The following is an 18,692-nucleotide window of genomic DNA, read 5'->3' on the forward strand; positions in this document are numbered from 1 at the left end:
TTCTATTTCAATGTTTACAGTGGCTCATAGGCAAGAGTTTGCTTTGAGTCTCGCAGGAGATTTTTAACTGGACCTTTTGAACAATTCTAGAATTGTTACGATTAATGGGCTTATGGAGACAGGGTGAGTATATGCTATTGTGTCCAGTTGACCATAGGTATACTTATTATGATAGATTTTCTTTGATAATCTGACTAGATTTTAGAATCAGCAAGGAATCAAAGTTGAGGCACATCTTTGGACATTTCTGTGAATGTCCTGAGGAGAATACAGGTGACAGGATCCATGAACTTAACTGGTTGGAGAGAATAAAAGGGGAAGGGAGAAAGCCAGCACAGTGCCTGTATTTCCCTCTCTGCTTCCTGGCCAACCATGGTGTGAAGCTGCTTTTCTCTCTTATGTCTTCCCCATCATGAGAGACTGAACCTCCTGAAGCCATGTGCAAAATAAATCTTCATTTTGAGTTTTCTGATGATTTGGTGGTCATAACAATGAAAAAGATAACTGACATACAGATACATTGATCAAATATTACTGACAGATTATTATCATTAAATCAAATTATTTTATTTGTCACCATCCCCCTTGACTCAGTGAGACATTTCCATTGCTTTGGGTGGACTTTATATAACTTTTCTGTCATGCTTTTTACCACAGTCTTAGGGACAGAAGAGTCACAAACGTGTAATAAGAAATTATCCATACTCAAGGAATGAATACCAAGGATAGGCAAATTAAGAGATAATTCTTTAGAATCTGACTGTGAAATTTTCTTTTTCATATTGTCCACTACAATACATAGTAGTGAACTCATGTACTTTGCATTAAGTCTCAGTGCCCCCTTGGGACACCTTCTTGGGAATCAGACGTATTTTGGAAAAGGAGATGACACATTTACTGAGCTTCTCTTCACTCTTGAGATTCCCACCATCCACACACTCTCATAATGAAGCAAGAACACCCCATCTACCCAAGCCTTCTCTAGAATGTTGTGATATAAGCCAGTTTTCATTCTCTGACACTGACATAGAAAGAACCAACCGCAAGAGATCCCCAACCTCTCCAGTAGGAAGACACCAAAACTTTGAGGTCTGCTGAAGGCTGATTAGGAGTGGCCAATGGTCCTAGAATAGCATATGAAAGCTATAGCAGAAAAATGAGTGGATCTTTCTTTCCCATGTTACCCAGAGTCTGTGCCTCTCCCTACCACCTTCCACAGAGCCCCCTTCACATCTTTGTTCCTCAGGGTATAAATCAGAGGGTTGAGCATGGGGGTGACGATAGTATAGAAAAGGGCAACAAACTTCCCCTCACTCTCAGAATAGGTGCCCTTGGGCTGTAAGTATGTGTAGATGGCTGAGCCATAAAATAGAGAAACCACCACAAGGTGGGACCCGCATGTCCCAAAAGCTTTTCTACGTCCAGTATTTGACTTGATCTTTAGTACTGCCCTGGCAATCTGTGCATAGGAGCCCAGAATGAGCATGGCTGGAAAAGCAACAACGACTACTCTGGCCACAAACATCTTGGCCTCTGTTCCTCCCGTGTCCTCACAGGCCAACTTCAGGAGAACAGGCATCTCACAGAAGAAATGATTCAGTTCATGGCCACAGAGGGGCATGGCCATCATGAGACTTGTCTGGATGAGCGAGTTTATGAAGCCTCCCCCCCAGGAGACAATAGCCAATGATTGGCAGAGAAAGGGATTCATAATGGTTGTGTAGTGCAGGGGACGACACACAGCAGCATAGCGGTCAAAGGCCATCACCACCAGGAGCACACACTCAGTAGATCCCAGAGCAAGAAATATGTATAGCTGGGCCACACACCCACCATAGCTGATGGTTCTGTCAAGTCCCTGAAGGTTGATCAGGAGCTGGGGCACAGTGCTAGTGGTGTAGCAGAGGTCCAGGAAGGAGAGATTGGAGAGGAAGAAGTACATGGGAGTGTGAAGTCTAAGGTCCAGTCTTGTAAGAGCAATGATGGTTGTGTTGCCAAAGATAGTTAGGGAGTAGAACATCAAAATGATGACAAAAAGGAAGACTTGTAGTTGAGGCCAATCTGAGAAACCCACCAAAATGAAACTCTCTTGTGAAGTGCTGTTGAAATTTCCCATAGCCGTTCACCTGCTCAAACACTAAAACTCAACTCATGGTTTCCTAAAGGAGCATGGGTTCAAACACTACTCTCAGTATTCTACAAATACTCAAAATTCATGCTTATCATCTTCTAATTTGCTATTCCATCCCATTGGTCCGGTCTTCTTTCTATTCTGTCCTTCAGATAGGAAATCTCTGGATTAAGGTATTGTGGCCCTTGTTAGAACTTCAATCTTGCTGTCTGGATTTTTCCAGACAACTCAGGCTTTAGGTCCAATGCTTCTTTGTCTGAAGGTAGGAATCCTATATTGCTTCCATGACAGCACTGAGATGCAAATCCAAATGCAGTCACATGGAAACTACATTAAAAGTTTGATTTGGCCTTTGATAGCTGTTGGGAGAGGAAGGATCAGTTTCCTTTAATGATGTGACCCCTTGCAGGCTGACCACATACCAGGGCATGCCTCACTCTCAAGACTTGTTGAGCAGCACAGACTCAACTGGGTGAGGGAAATTAAAAAAGAAAAGAAAATCTCAAAGTTGGATGGATGGTGGGAAAAGTGGTTATAACTGATTTAAGGTTGTTGTGAATATGTTGAAAGTACAGTGTATGAAATTCTCAAATAATAAATGAAATATTGTTAAAATTTTAATGTAGTGTTCATGGTGCAGATGACTGATAAGGAAGTTGTCTAGCGTGTGTAAGATTCTATATCCAACTGCCGGCACCTGAGAAAATGTGAATGTATACATAGATTACATGAACTTTACAACAAGACAGTTTTAGTGCTGTTGTCATTGGTTCCTCTTTTTGGTTTATGAGCCAGGATTCTTCAAGAAGCTAAAGATCCAGGATTAACCAGGCTAAGATCATAGATCTGCTCCCCAGTGCGTATTTGCTTCCCTTTGCTGAGTGTATGTGATCCATGCCGCAGCAACAGAAGGCTCATTCAAGGCAGCAGTCTCCTGACTGAATGACTGAAAAGAGTATTCATCTGTCTCAGTAGGAAACAAAATGGATTGTCATAAATATGTGGCTTGTCATGTACCACCATGCTTGAACATGTGCCTAATCTGATATCGCTGATAATGCCAATTTTGAACATCTCTGGAAAAGGTGTCTTCTCCTCTGAAGCCAAAATTTCTTTGTATACTTTCTATCTGGACTCTCGTACTGCTTTTCAGTTAACTGCACAAGGATTTTTTTTTAAATTTAAAGTAGAAACAATCTTATTTTATATATCAATCCCAGTTCCCTCTCCGTCCCTTCCTCCCATACCCCCGCACCAGCCCCACCCCATCTCTCTTCTGCTCTATAGAAAGGGTGAGGTCTTCTATGGAGGATCATCAAAGTCTGTCACATCGTTTGGGACAGGGCCTAGGTCCTCCCCCTTGAGTTGCACAAGGATTTTTAACTGTCCTACTCCATCAGTGATACTTACAATGAACTCACTAAATTACTTTACACTTCTTTGTCCTCTTCCAAGCTGAGATTATCCTAGACACTTAGAAAAATGGGGGTGGGGTGGGCTGGGAAGGTAATGTCTTATATTACAGTATATGAAAGGCATTAAATTAATGCTACTTTCACTTAGCCATGTAGAAGTTACTGAATAATTTGAGTAAAATATTTGACTCTCCTTCCAAATCTCACTAACATCCATGTCCTCCATCAATTTTGAGAAATAACCATAAATGCACTTTAACAAACTATGTTAGCAAGATGTGGATAAAAGTCACCTTCTCTTATTAGTGGACATTCATAACAGATTTAAAAATCAGAATAGGATATGCCAAAGCAGGAAAAGATTTTAGAATCCAATAGAACCTTCACCTATGCTCTATACAAGCAGTTCTGGCAAATAACACATTATTCTTTTCACTGAGTCTACTATACTGGAAGTCATCACCAGTGCCCCAGCTGGAACAATGGCTCCAGGAAGGTATTTGACTACCATGCTTGAAGCCTCTGTGGGAAATATGAACAAAGAGTGAATTGTGAAAGAGAGTGTGAATACACACACAGTGTAACCAGGACACCTAAGATGGTTTTGAATGAATCTGACAGATAAGTACAGGTGTTTATGAAGGTCACAATCACACCTCTACATATGGACTTTAATCATCTTTTATGGAGGCTTGTTTCACATAAGTATAAAACAATCAATTTTACAAGGTTTTGATTGAGAGTAAGTGCTGTAAAGCATTCTGAAATGAGAAAAATGCCATGTACTTCTACTAGTGGTCTGTCTACACAGCTAATCTTTAAGTATCATGTGTTTGGGTCTTCTCAATTATCCACTCATTTCCCAGTTAACTGCTTGGGGGAAATGGGATCTCAACAAATGTTGAACTTATTAGTGAGTACATAGCACTTATGGTATACCTTGCCTGATATCATAAAAATTTCAGAAATACTTTTCTTGAAGTAGGGAAGAATTAAGGCTTTCATCTTGCTCCTCAGTTACTAGCATAAGGAATTTAATTGTCTCTATCCTACCAATAATGTCTATAATGATATGTAGACAGCTTAATATACTTGCAGTACATGATTAGATTGACATATAAAAGTTGCTGGAATTACAATACCAAAGGATCTCAGCAAAACAAAAGAATATGTTGCAGTGGCTGACACATCTGTAAGGCTAAGTTCCTACCACATAAGTAAGGCAGAATTAACTTTACCTGCAAATTTTCAGATGGACAGAAATAGAATAGAAGAGATTAAATTAAAAGCTTTTAAGTCACATATTTTAAAAGTAGAAAATGAAAATGACCTGGATGTATTGACCAAAAGGTAAATAAAAACCAGCAGTGCTGACTTAACTCTGGATTTTTAACAAATGCAAGCTGAGCCTAGAAAAAAAAAACTCATAAGCTGTGACCGCTTTGGTTTAGAGGAGAACTTGAAAGTCATTCCCTCCACAGATGCCCCATATGGTATACCTCCCACACCTGAACACATTCTTCAAACCAGGACTTCTCTATAAAACCCGTGTGCATTTCCTTAGTCTTATGTGTTTCCCCACTATGTCCTTAGTTATTTTTTTTGAGACAGGGTTTCTCTGTATTACTTTGGAGCCTGTCTTGGAACTAGCTCTGTAGACCAAGCTGGACTCTAACTCACAGAGATCCACTGCCTCTGCCTCCCCAGAGCTGGGATTAAAGGCATGAGTCACCAATGCCCAATCCTTAGTTATTCTTGTCATATTTATGGTTAATTTATTTTTGACTCCTCAAGCTATCATTTCTACTTTTTCTGGCTAAAATCCTTCTTTTATTTTCACTCTATCTCATGCAACCAGTTCTAGAAAAATGTAATTCAGCATAGCCATCATGTCTGAAATTAGACCCACTAGTTGACCTATCTCATTCAGCCTTTTAATTTCAGTGTCTAGAATAATGACTTCTACATAAAAGTCCTCCATAGGTTCTTGACCTGAAGTACTCCCTTACACCAGCTCTTCAGCGGTTCCTTTGGAGAACGTGAATTCTTACAGCAATTCAAGTATTCCTTAAAAAGTGGGCTGTGACAGTATCCTATATCCTTGAGAGCTGTTCTTTGATTTGGAAATCTAGTTTACAAGGTAAGATTTCCAATTATAGGTAGTTCAAAAGGTGAAGGCTTTCCCACCTCATTCTCTATTGACTTTCCTCTGTATAAGCAAGATCTTGTTTATATGTGATCCATCTTTGTGGAATATGTACTGCTTTGTAATCCCCAGAGTCCAGAAGAGGGTACACCAATCTGCTCACCATAATACCTATGTTTACCTGGTGTCCCATTTATCTTGAGGTTGATGCCATCAATTCACAGCTCTCCTTGTTTGCACACTATTCATGTATCTATCACTTGGGTACCAGTTATTGCAGTTATGACATCTTCTCAGTCACTCACTGAGTTTTTCTTCACTCTCTTTTTGACTCTGGTAACCAGAGTCTTCTTGATTATACACAGATTCTGAAATCAATGAAAAAAAGTCTTATGGGAGTCTTTTGCTACTTTAAAGAACACCTCTATACTATTCCTCACATGAATCCAATAATAGGCCTCTGGAAAATGCCACACACTATTCCTAGTTGCATATCTCATAACTCAGTCTGATTTCTTCCTCTGTCTCACTGGCTCAGGGACTGGACAGCACTAAACCTTCCTGAGTGAGACCAGTACTTGTGGGTGAAGATGTGGCAGACTTGTTAGGGTACACACATATAAACATACATGTTTTCCAATTGACTAACCTACATACACATAGGAAAACAATGACTTTCAAGTTTTACTGTATTCCATATACAAGTAGAGTAACACTTCAGCAATTTATATTTCCTTTTATATTGTATACTTATTTTATCCAGTAAAAAATTAAATAATATTACCTAATGAAAAATGTGCTAATTAGTAATGCTTTCATCTCAGTCACCCACTAGTTGTTCAAAAATCATCCCCCTATAACTTAGCAGTATAAAAATAGACTGCCTAGAAAATTTTATATTCTCAAAAAGACAAAACTTCTATATTAAATTCTGAAAGTTGAACCTTTCAGGATGTTAGAAAAATGTCTCTGTATTAACTGAATAATTGGGATGGGTTAGACCCTCCTGCTCAGCTGTGGTTTCCCTCATTTTTCTGATCTTAAGTGTTTAAAGGTTGAATCCCTACTCCTAATCTCCTTGGCACACATAAAGTAGCTTGACATTTATGCATTTGCTTTCTGAAGTATAATAGTCACTAGTCATCTGTGTTAAAGTATGTGTTTATGTCTGAGCATGTGCACACATCTGTGTACCTATGCATGAGCTCTATAAATAACATTTATGATCAGCAATCAGAAACAGGTTCATGATCAATCCTCCACAGTGAGCCTAACTTTTAAAATATAGGACCTCACTCACTATGTCTTTGAAACAGACTTTGACCTCACATCCTCCTATCTTTTTCTCCCAAGTGTTGAGATTATAGGCATGTACCACCATTACCAGTTCACTGTCAACTAACTGCATGACATTTTCAGAATACAATAAGATGACATTCAAGTACTGACATTCAATCTACTTGAGAAACAAAGGATATGTCACATATTTCTTCCCACACCTGTATTGTTCAACTGTGTATTCTTAACTTTTAATCTGATTTCACTTCCACATGAATGTGTCGTTCTTTTGTTCCCAATTGAGAAGTTAACTTTCCGTCAAAACTTTCTAGCTGCCAAAGTGGCCTATTAACACCTCTCCTTGGCATCTACTTTTCTATAAACTGTTATTTTTCTAGTCTGGACCATATTCCTTCCACACTAAGAATTATGCAGCATCTCTTCTAATTCCATAAGGTTTTTAGGATGATCATCATTATTTTTGGGAGGGTTTCAAGACAGGGTTTCTCTATAGTGCTTTGAAACCCATCTTGGAATTCACTCTGCAGACCAGGCTAACCTCGAACTGCCTCCCAAGTGCTGAAGTGATGAGTTGATAGCTTTAACAGTGACTCCTGATACAAAATATCAGCTCTATCTAAGGTCAACTCATTGTTGTTCACTACTCTTCTGAGTTGTCCCTACATTGGTTTAAATAACTGTTGACTACACACCTAATTCTTTACCTTCTAACTTTGAGAATATTTTTTTTCATGTTGTGAGTAGTCAAACAAGTAGCTAGGTAATGGGTCTTAGAAGCAGATGATTAGTGATAAAATGTTTTAATTTGACATTTATCTATCCTCCAACCAGTTAACCAACAGAGTGAAATCTGGTATTAATTATGTTTTGGAATATTTTTTGATTCTGGTTTTAAATTATGAGGCTATGTAGCTCACACAGTCAGTACTCACTCAGAGCCCCAGGAATGGAAACTGTTGCATTGCTGTCTTCAATTTTCTTGGTTTCAATGGTGATGTGTGACCCATTTGCATGTAGAGATATTGTAGGTAGAATTGATTTCTCATGTATGATGTTGGCCTTGGATGAGAGCTCTTCTCTAAAGAACTTACTTATTTTTGTGATTATTGATGACTCCTTTTCTAGTGAAGAGTTTTCTCCCTGCTGCTCATAACCTAGGGGATGGCAGCTCCTCACAGTGTACCCTGTAGTCCCCCTTAGCAGCGAGACAGGGAAGGATCTGATATACTGTCAAATCCCCTCTTAGCTTAGTGCATCCACATGCCCTGGGGAAATTGTTGAAGACTCCTTAGTAGCAGCAAAGAAAAATTGTTTGGCAAGGATGGCCTTGGAGATGTCTGAGTCCCAGTGTGGCAATTACAGCTAACGAGTGGGCTCCCTAAGATGTCAAATGCAGTCTTCAGATCTCTATATTCTAGACACACTGCCCAAATCAAATTCTATTTAGTATCCCCATAAAATGACTTTTTGCCCTTATGAATTTACTGTCTGAGATTCCTGAGACTGCATTCACTTTCATTTCATTTCTTTATGCCCTTGACCCATCACGATAAATTCCCTGTCCCATTTGAAGTGTATTGTGTTGACCACACCTTATAATTTTCTCATGTTTTTGTTTATATGCATCATGAAGCTAATTGAGTGCTTCCTTGTGGAAATTTTGTTTTCTCTTTCACAACAAATGTAATGTATCACTATTGCCCTTGGTTACTTCCTACACTGTGATCAACAGCAACTTAGGAAGGAAAGAATTGATTTCATCTTAGAACTTCCAGGTTATAGTTCAACACTGAAAGAAGTCAGAACAAGAACTCAAGGCAGGAACCTGGAGGCAAGAACTGAAGTAGAGGCCAGGGAAGGATGGTACTTACTGGCTTGCTTCCCATGTTTCATTTAGTTTGCTTTTTATCTCACCCAGGACCACCTGCCTGGGGTAGGGGCATGCCCACAATGCTGGGCCCTCCTATATCAATCACCAATCCAGAAAATGCCCAACAGACTTTCCTACAGGCCAATATGATGGAGCCAGTTCTTCAATTGATGTTTCCTCTCCCAAATGACTCTAGCTTGTATCAAGTTGACAAAAAACAAAACAACAACAAAAACAAAACTAAGTACCACAAACAGCACAATCATGTTTTTCTATTGTCTGGTTTCTTGAATAACAATCTTAAAAACAGTATTTCATCAATATATCCAGTTTATGCACTGAAAAATTCACATGGTTCTATGCAGTGTGTGCAGTATATGAAGTTAATTTTTTTCATTTTTCAAAAAACTTTAATATTTCACCAAGTACTTAAATTTTACAACCATGACTTCTTACTTCTTGTATGCGTTTAATCTAAAATGGGATAGCCTCTGTGTGTGTGTGTGTGTGTGTGTGTGTGTGTGTGTGTGTGTGTGTGTGTGTGTTTCGAGACAGGGTTTCTCTGCATAGATTTGGAGCCCATCCTGGACTTCACCCTATACACCAGGCTTGCTTCAAACTCACAGAGATCCTCCTGCCTTTATCTTCCAAATGCTGGGATTAAAGGAGTTTGCCACCATCACCCCAATAAAAAAGGATTTCTTTGTGTCTAAAATAATCTTTTACATATATCTAACAAACTGAATAACTTTAAAGAAACTTTTTATTGATTCTTTGTGAATTTCATATCATACATTCCGATCCCATTCATCTTTCTGTCCCCTCCCTTCTGCCCTCTGCCCTTGTGATCACCCCATTCCCCCCCACACGCACACCAACAAAATTTAAAAGTAAAACCAAACGAACAAGCAGAAATAATCTTGGTGTGGAAGCTGTAGCATCGCCCAGTGAGTCATGTAGTAATACCCTTTAGTCTATATATCTTTACTTGAAAGTTTTCATTGCAATGAGTTATTCGCCTGGTATGAGGCCTCTCTGGCTTCTGCTAGACTCTTGATAATGGGCCTTACTGGAACTCCTCTTGGATAGCTTATTGTTGCTTTGTGTCATGGAGATCCTGTAGGTTTGGATCTGCAGGTCCAGCTCCTTCTCATGCTCCAGTAGTTCATAGATTAGGTGGTTACCTTGTAGTCCTGGTTCTGGGCCTGGGTAGTAGCTGGATTGGTCAGCTCACCAGCTTTCCCTCATGAACACCACCAGTGTGATCTCTCTGGCACCACTCTGCTAATTTACCCAATGTAGCAAACAGCAAGAAAGGGGGGCCAGTTCTCCTACTCTCCTACTCTCAGGTCTGGGTCACCCACACTAAAACCATCAAGGCCAGTTCTACTGTTTTGCCCAGCTAGCTCTCTGGATTGTTGTATTTGTTGAGGGGCACAGCCAGGTCTTCCATTGTTATGCCCCCGAGGCCAGCAAGTGGGAGAGGGATCAGGGGCAGCTCTCCTACTCTTATGCCCAAAGGCCTAGCTTACTTGTGCATGTGCCAACAGGGTCGGCTCTAGTGTGCTGCCCGGGCAAGGTGCTGTGCACACTCTCTCTTGTGCTGCAGCTGCTGAGGTTAGGGCCAACTGTCCCTCTCTCAGTGATCCTGGGGCCAGCTCTGTCAAGCCCCACGTGTGTCAAGGGGCAGAGGATGGAAGGTCACCTCTCCCTCCCCCTCTCCCATTCCACCATATGGCAGATGAAGGGTAGGACCAGGTCTCCTATATGCACTTGTAGCTCTGGATCACCTACACCCTGGTCAATAAGATGAGTTCTATTGTGCTGCCTGGGCTAGGTGCAGGGCCCACACTACTGAGTGCAGTAGATGGTGAGGGTCAGTTCTCCCTGGTGCTGTAGCCAGGGAGGGTTGGGGTCAATTCCGTACAGCCCCATTCTTACTGCTTTAGGTGGTCACAGGATGCACAGATATCAAATAGATTGAAGCTGTGGCAAAGTCACAGACCCAGACATAGTCCCTGGAAGCAGCCAAGACCTGGATGACATCATGGCCCTAGAAGGCATGGCTCCAGCAGAGGCACAACCCTTGGACACTGACCTCATCCTAGGTGGCCACCCAGGCCCTTGACATCATGTGGCCCTTAGTGGCACGCACTATGGGACATGGACATCAATACAGAACCCAGCTGTTCTTAGACCATGGTCCCAGACATGGTCATTGACACCATCCTGGGCTGGCTGTCCCTGTTGACAACGCCGATCACTCAAATTGGCATGGACTCTTCAGGAGTGTGGCCCACAAACCACCACATGTCTTCAGGTGTGGCCCAGATTCCAGGCATCTACATGGCCTTCAATGTCAATAGGCTCCAAAGACATAAATCACTGTACACCCTGACAGGCAGGGTCACAGACCCAGACTCCAGACATCTACAGGGCCTTCAATGATAACAGAAGCTATGAACATCAACACACACTCCCATAGATGCATCGGGCCATAGATCAAGTCTTTGGTAACAGCCCAGATGGAGACATCACCATGGCCCTGGGAGTCAAGCAGGACATCTACCTCAGCTGGTTCATAACCACATCTTCACATCTACCATTCTTCCGAGCTCTCTCTCTCTGTCTGTCTGTCTGTCTCTCTCTCTCTCTCTGTCTCTTTCTCTCTCTCTCCCTCACCTCCCTGTCTCTCTCATTTTGGAATCCTGTACTCACTCACAATATTGGTGACTGGCTGCCCAGCACCAGAGGGGCATGACAGACTTTTTCATGGATTCTAGGTCTCTAGCCCTGTGGTGGAGCTGGGTTTGTCCTCCACAGCCTTCCAGGCCTAGAAACACCAAGCGACTTGTGAGTGAATTCTTCCTGTCCTAGGTCCCTAATAATCAAAAGTATTTGTAAACACTTAAGGAAATAATAAAACATTAAAGGAAACAGCTATCAACTATAAACTTTTTAATCCTGAAAAACTTTCTCAACATATTTAAGACTTATTTTCTCTATCAGGAAAATGATTACGTGTCCTGTTCTACAATGCTGTTTGAGAATTAATGAAAATGTATGCAGATGCCTGGGTATGATAGGAATTCATTAAGAGGAAGACTTCAGGCTAAGTTCGAAGACAGAGGCTGCCTCTGTGTGAGGTGGTAAAGGAGAGGTAGAAAATTTTCAATTAAAAAGAAACCTTATCCCTGAGAGAATTTTGAGGATCTATTGTCAAAGTCTATGCCCATTGGGATTCATATCCTACCAATATGTGACCAGAATGCTGACACCTTGCTACAAGTTTTAATGTGTGACCTGCTGGGTTTCAGTCTTAGTTTGGTCCCATCTCTCCTCTCTATGCTCCCATATCTCCATTTTGGGACAAGAATGTTCATCCTTTGCTATTGTATGTTGGAACTGTATAAAAGCTTTTTTTTTTTTTTGAGACAGGGTTTCTGTGTACAGCTTTTAGCTGTCTGGAAACTCACTCTGTAGTCCATGGTGGCCTTGAACTCACAGAGATCCACCTGCCCAGCCTCTGAGTGCTGGGATTAAAGGCATATGTGAGCACCTTCTGGCTATAAATTCTATTTCAATGTTTACAGTGGCTCATAGGCAAGAGTTTGCTTTGAGTCTCGCAGGAGATTTTTAACTGGACCTTTTGAACAATTCTAGAATTGTTACGATTAATGGGCTTATGGAGACAGGGTGAGTATATGCTATTGTGTCCAGTTGACCATAGGTATACTTATTATGATAGATTTTCTTTGATAATCTGACTAGATTTTAGAATCAGCAAGGAATCAAAGTTGAGGCACATCTTTGGACATTTCTGTGAATGTCCTGAGGAGAATGCAGGTGACAGGATCCATGAACTTAAATGGTTGGAGAGAATAAAAGGGGAAGGGAGAAAGCCAGCACAGTGCCTGTATTTCCCTTTCTGCTTTCTGGCCAACCATGGTGTGAAGCTGCTTTTCTCTCTTATGTCTTCCCCATCATGAGAGACTGAACCTCCTGAAGCCATGTGCAAAATAAATCTTCATTTTGAGTTTTCTGATGATTTGGTGGTCATAACAATGAAAAAGATAACTGACATACAGATACATTGATCAAATATTACTGACAGATTATTATCATTAAATCAAATTATTTTATTTGTCACCATCCCCCTTGACTCAGTGAGACATTTCCACTGCTTTGGGTTGACTTTATATAACTTTTCTGTCATGCTTTTTACCACAGTCTTAGGGACAGAAGAGTCACAAACGTGTAATAAGAAATTATCCATACTCAAGGAATGAATACCAAGGATAGGCAAATTAAGAGATAATTCTTTAGAATCTGACTGTGAAATTTTCTTTTTCATATTGTCCACTACAATACATAGTAGTGAACTCATGTACTTTGCATTAAGTCTCAGTGCCCCCTTGGGACACCTTCTTGGGAATCAGACGTATTTTGGAAAAGGAGATGACACATTTACTGAGCTTCTCTTCACTCTTGAGATTCCCACCATCCACACACTCTCATAATGAAGCAAGAACACCCCATCTACCCAAGCCTTCTCTAGAATGTTGTGATATAAGCCAGTTTTCATTCTCTGACACTGACATAGAAAGAACCAACCGCAAGAGATCCCCAACCTCTCCAGTAGGAAGACACCAAAACTTTGAGGTCTGCTGAAGGCTGATTAGGAGTGGCCAATGGTCCTAGAACAGCATATGAAAGCTATAGCAGAAAAATGAGTGGATCTTTCTTTCCCATGTTACCCAGAGTCTGTGCCTCTCCCTAACACCTTCCACAGAGCTCCCTTCACATCTTTGTTCCTCAGGGTATAAATCAGAGGGTTGAGCATGGGGGTGACGATAGTATAGAAAAGGGCAACAAACTTCCCCTCACTCTCAGAATATGTGTGAGTGGGTTGAAGGTATGTATAAATGGCTGAGCCATAAAACAGAGAAACCACCAGAATGTGGGACCCACAAGTCCCAAAAGCTTTTCTGCGCCCAGCTGTTGACTTGATCTTTAGTACTGCCCTGGCAATGTGAGCGTAGGAACCCAGGATAAGTGTTGCAGGGAAGACCAAGACTATTGTTCGAGCCACAAACATTTTGGCCTCTGTTCTTTTTGTTTCTTCACAAGCTAACTTTAGGAATATGGGCATCTCACAGAAGAAGTGATTGAGTCGATGGCCACAGAGAGGCATGACCATCATGAGGCCTGTCTGAATCAGAGAGTTCACAAGCCCCCCTACCCAAGAGGAGATGGCCAAGGCCTGACACAGCTGAGGATGCATAATGGTTGTATAGTGGAGTGGACGGCACACAGCAGCATAGCGGTCAAAGGCCATCACTCCCAATAGTACACATTCTGTGGAAGCCAAAGCAAGGAAAATAAGGAGCTGTGCTATGCACCTTCCATAACTGATGGTCCTATCTAGACCATGTAGGTTGATTAGAAGCTGGGGCACAGTGCTGGTGGTGTAGCAGAGGTCCAGGAAGGAGAGATGGGAGAGGAAGAAGTACATTGGTGTTTGCAGTCGGAGGTCTAATCGTGACAGAGCAATGATGGCAGTGTTGCCAAAGAGAGTTAAGGAGTAGAAAATTGAAATTATGACAAAAAAGACAAGTTCCAGATGAGGCCAATCTGAGAAGCCCACCAAAAAGAAGGGCTTGTCTGAACTGGAGTTGAAGGTTCCCATAGCCTTTGATCAGCTCAAACAGGAAACAATCCAATGTTTCCAATGAGAAGGGTGTGTTTGAACATTATATCCTAAGCAGTATAAATTCATAGATTTTATTTTTCCATTTTGCTATTAAGTTCCACCTGTCCAGTTAGCTTTCTCTTCTCATCTTTAGATGTGAGACATACCTCTTAAGATGATGTCCCCTTTGCTTGAGTTCTAGTTCTGATCATTTGTGTCATGATTTTATTGAGACCACTCAACCCTATGGATTAATGTTTCCATGTCTGGAAGGAGAGATGACGTATTGTCATTGTCGCAATACTGAGGCAAGGGTCCAAATGCAGTAACAGGGAGACTACTTTCAAAATCTAATGTGGGACTGGAGATGCATCTCACAGCTGAAATGCTTGTCTAGCATGTGCAACTCCCTGAGCTTGAGATCTGAACAATACTATCAGTCAATTAATAAATCTAATATGTAGCCCCCATTGTTCTTTTTGCTCATCATCTTGGTCTATGTGACAGGGACTCTCAGTAGATGAAGACTCAATAATAACCAGGCTGAGACCACAAATTTTCCCTCTGGTGTTCATCTGCTTCCTCCTGCACAGTGAATGCTGTCATTATACCCATTCTGGTCTCTCCTCCTCACACAGCTTCCATCTACCACAAAGGACTGAAGAGTGCAGATCCCTTTAGAAGAAATAATAATTTTTATTACCTATGGCCCATGTCACGAATTAGCATGGCAGAACATGCTCTGTTTTTTACCATCTGATTCATTCATTACTGAAAATACCAGAAAGAGCTGTTTTCTCCCCTCAAGCCAAAACTCCTTTGTATAATTTCTCTCCAGAAATTTTCACTCTATCAATACCTTTTCCATGCAGTTGTCCAGTGATGTCTTGGGTGGTAGAAAGTAAAGTAGGTTTTAAAATGAAGGAGACTCCATCAACCTTTTTAAACTTGGTGAATCGGTTTTCTTCATTTTAAAATTTATTTTCTGAGTATTTCTTTTATTTTTTGATACTACAATATAATATCATTTCCTTCCTTCTCTTTCTCAAAACCCTTACATATACCTACTCCTTGCTCTCATTCAAATTCATGACTTCTTTTTCTTTAGTTGTTGTTACATGAATATATATATAGATGTATATATTGCTAAATATAACCTGCTCCATCTGTATAATGTTACTTGCATGTATGTTTTCAGGGCTGATCATTTGGTATTGAATAACTAGTTGGTGTGTTATTCCCCAGAAAAGACTATTTCTCCTACTGTCATCATTCATGAGTTTCCTGTGGTTCTTTGTGAAGGATTGAGGCTTTGTGGGGTTTCCCCAATCCATGTTAGTCTATTGTTGTTTATCTCAGGATTAAGCTGAGACTTTTAGGGTATAACTTATGACAGTCTCATGGGAAAATCCCTGATTCTCTAGCTTTTACATTCTTTTTATTAAATTTATTTTTTGCTTTACATACCAACCTTAGTTCTCCCTGCCCTTCTTCTGCCCCCCTCGTGCCTCCCCTCCTTCCCACACCCCCATCGACTGCCTTTCTTGGAGAGTCAACAAAGTCTGGCATACCAAGTTGAGGCAGGAGCAAGTCCCCACCCCCTATATCAAGGCTGAGCAAGGTATCCCACCATAGGGAATGGGCTCCATAAATCTGGCTCTTATATTCTTTTTGCTCTCTTCCACCACAATGCTCCCTGAGCCTTAGGGAAAAGATATATCTTTTCCACCATCAATTTTTAAAAAACTCCACTACAAGCATCTATGACTTCTCTTAGACCTTAATTACTTGTGATTAGTTGTCAAGGTACAGTGCACAGAAATCCTAATTGGAAACAAGCTCTTCTTGGCATGTAGGCATAAACATGTCAAATGAATTGCAGTCTTCTAAAATAAGTAGTGTCATATCTTATGGAATACAAGAGGTATTCAGTGTAACTTCCATTCCTAACAATTAGTAGATCTTTTGCAACTATTGTCAATGGAAACATTTGATTCTCCTTCAAATCTCACTAAAATCCATTTCCATGAGGAGCCCTGAAATTTAACAAGAGAATATTTTGTCAGTGGGATACAAATAAAAGGTTGTTTTCCTTCAAGGTTGTGATTTCTCATAGTAGAAATCACAGTTGTAAATGGAGAGATGGCTCAGAGGCTAACAGAATGTTCTACTGTTGCATTACTGGAGTTTGGTTTTCAGCATCTATGTTAGGTAGGTCATAACTAACCATAACTTCAGGTTCAGGGATATCCTACACCTCTGGCCTCCACTAACACCAGTGCCCCCCCAAATTGCTTGAAAAAAATAAGCCATTAAAAATCAAAATAGGACATAAGAAAGTTTATCAGATAAGATTAAAATAGTTAATTAATGGAAATTACACTGATGCTCAATATGAGAAAATTGGCCAAATTGCCATCATCTTCTCCTTTATTAGAAGGTGCCTCATGTTCCACTGCGATTCCAGGCTAGTGTCTGTGTATTATTCTTGAAGCCCTTTGTAATAAAGATGGAAAGATGTGAACCATAAAGACAAAGTGGTAGGCACACATCAGCTCATGAAGTCCATAGTCAGATTCCTCTTGTCACTCTCCATGCCACCTGTTCTGAAGGCTTGCTTCTGTGAGTCTTAGATATAAAAATTATCTTTTCACAAGATCTTAAGATCTTGATTTTATAAATCATGAAAGGATGAGAGTATATGACACATACTTTCAACAGGTGTCTATCTCTACTTCCATTCTTTAAAAAAAGATTTATATATATTTTACTTATTTGTATGTGGGTCACATGCACATAAGTGTTATTACTGAAGAAGCCCTGAAGAATGTGTTGGATTTACAGGAGATAGTGAGTCCCCTGATGGATGCTGGGAACTCAGGTCCTCTGATAGAGCATCAAGTTCACTTAATTGTTAAGTCACTTCTTCAACTCCTGCAACATTCTCCTTTGAGAAATATGTGAGAGATTCTTCATTTATTCAGCATTTCATATCATGTCAAATGCAGTGCCCAGGAAAGATAGGTCTTTCCACAGGGACTAACGAGTGGATTAGTGAATGCATTCAATACCCAGGCAACATGCTTAGTGGATGGGAAATAACTCAAAACTTAGTTTCTGTGCAACAGGAAGGTTTTTTTAAATCTCATATATGTTGTGTCTATCATTTAGTAGCACAAGGGTTGCCAGCATTCCTGCTTTGTGCCTTTGTTAATGCATTTTCTAAAAAAAAAAAAAAAGTTTGAAATGTCTGTAATGTAACAAAAACTTAGTATTATGATCATATCACTTTCTCCCAACTAATCATGACAATGACACTTAACAAGCCTCCTTGTGAGTTATTCTTTGGGGAATATGTACTCCAGACTCCAGGTTCAAGTAAAGAATGGTCTGATCTACAAAACCACAATACCCATGCTGGCTCCCCTAAAACTGAGGGTGTTAATGACTCCACTCTAGACTGCCCATGTCTATCACTCAGGAACAAAGTTATGGTTACAATACATCTCTAATCCCTCATAGATGTTTTCTCTACTCTCTTATTAACTTTGGTGTTGTGCTTTGTCTCACTATGTCCACGTATGGAAATTCTGAAGGTAAATCTTCCTGGAGTGTGAAGAGCACTCGTCAAAGTTCATTTGCATGTAAAATCAATGATTGAAATCTGGCTTATCCCACACATTATAGATAGTGTATATCTCATATCCCTCTTGGGCTCTGACATGGCCATACTGGGTAAGATATTGGACAGCACTAAGCCTAGTGGATGAGGGTGAGAGGTGGGTATGCCTCATTAGTGGATATAGACCTTCAGTTGACAATTCTCTGCATATTGAGCAAAGTGATCACTAAGTATGAAAATTACCAAGCTCTATATTTCTCAATGAAGAGGACTCCTTGAAAGTCTAAATACAGAGGACTCCTCAAAAGTCTTTGTTTTATTACTATCCAAATCTTTTATCTTCATAAAAAATGAAATTATGATAAATGCATCTAAGTCCTTATGGCTCAGCTTTTCATCTCAGGTGTCACTATGTGCTTATGAATTATGCCTTTACAGCTCCACTCTTAAAGGATTAAAGAACAATCAACAATTGGCAAGAGCCAGGCTTGAGATGCAAATGTTTTTAATTGAGTTT

The 18,692-nt window shown here is 40.5% G+C and overlaps 2 protein-coding genes across 2 annotated transcripts; both read right to left on the minus strand.

Moving 5' to 3' along the window:
- Window positions 1–1,180: 1,180 nt before the first annotated feature.
- LOC127219364 (olfactory receptor 10) lies at window positions 1,181–2,116 on the minus strand. Its single transcript, XM_051180838.1, has one exon. It carries the CDS (start codon window positions 2,114–2,116, stop codon window positions 1,181–1,183), a length of 936 nt encoding a protein of 311 aa, XP_051036795.1.
- An 11,498-nt stretch (window positions 2,117–13,614) lies between these two features.
- On the minus strand, window positions 13,615–14,550 carry LOC127219366 (olfactory receptor 10). The gene has a single exon (XM_051180840.1). The coding sequence runs from the start codon at window positions 14,548–14,550 to the stop codon at window positions 13,615–13,617; it is 936 nt and encodes a 311-aa protein (XP_051036797.1).
- Window positions 14,551–18,692: the final 4,142 nt, after the last annotated feature.

The sequence above is a fragment of the Phodopus roborovskii genome, unplaced genomic scaffold, assembly GCF_943737965.1.
Source record: "Phodopus roborovskii unplaced genomic scaffold, PHOROB, whole genome shotgun sequence".
NCBI lineage: Eukaryota > Metazoa > Chordata > Mammalia > Rodentia > Cricetidae > Phodopus > Phodopus roborovskii.

Coding starts and splice junctions, on each gene's coding strand:
- LOC127219364 (XM_051180838.1), bottom strand. CDS start 2,116: ATGGGAAATTTCAACAGCACTTCACAAGAGAGTTTCATTTTGGTGGGT.
- LOC127219366 (XM_051180840.1), bottom strand. CDS start 14,550: ATGGGAACCTTCAACTCCAGTTCAGACAAGCCCTTCTTTTTGGTGGGC.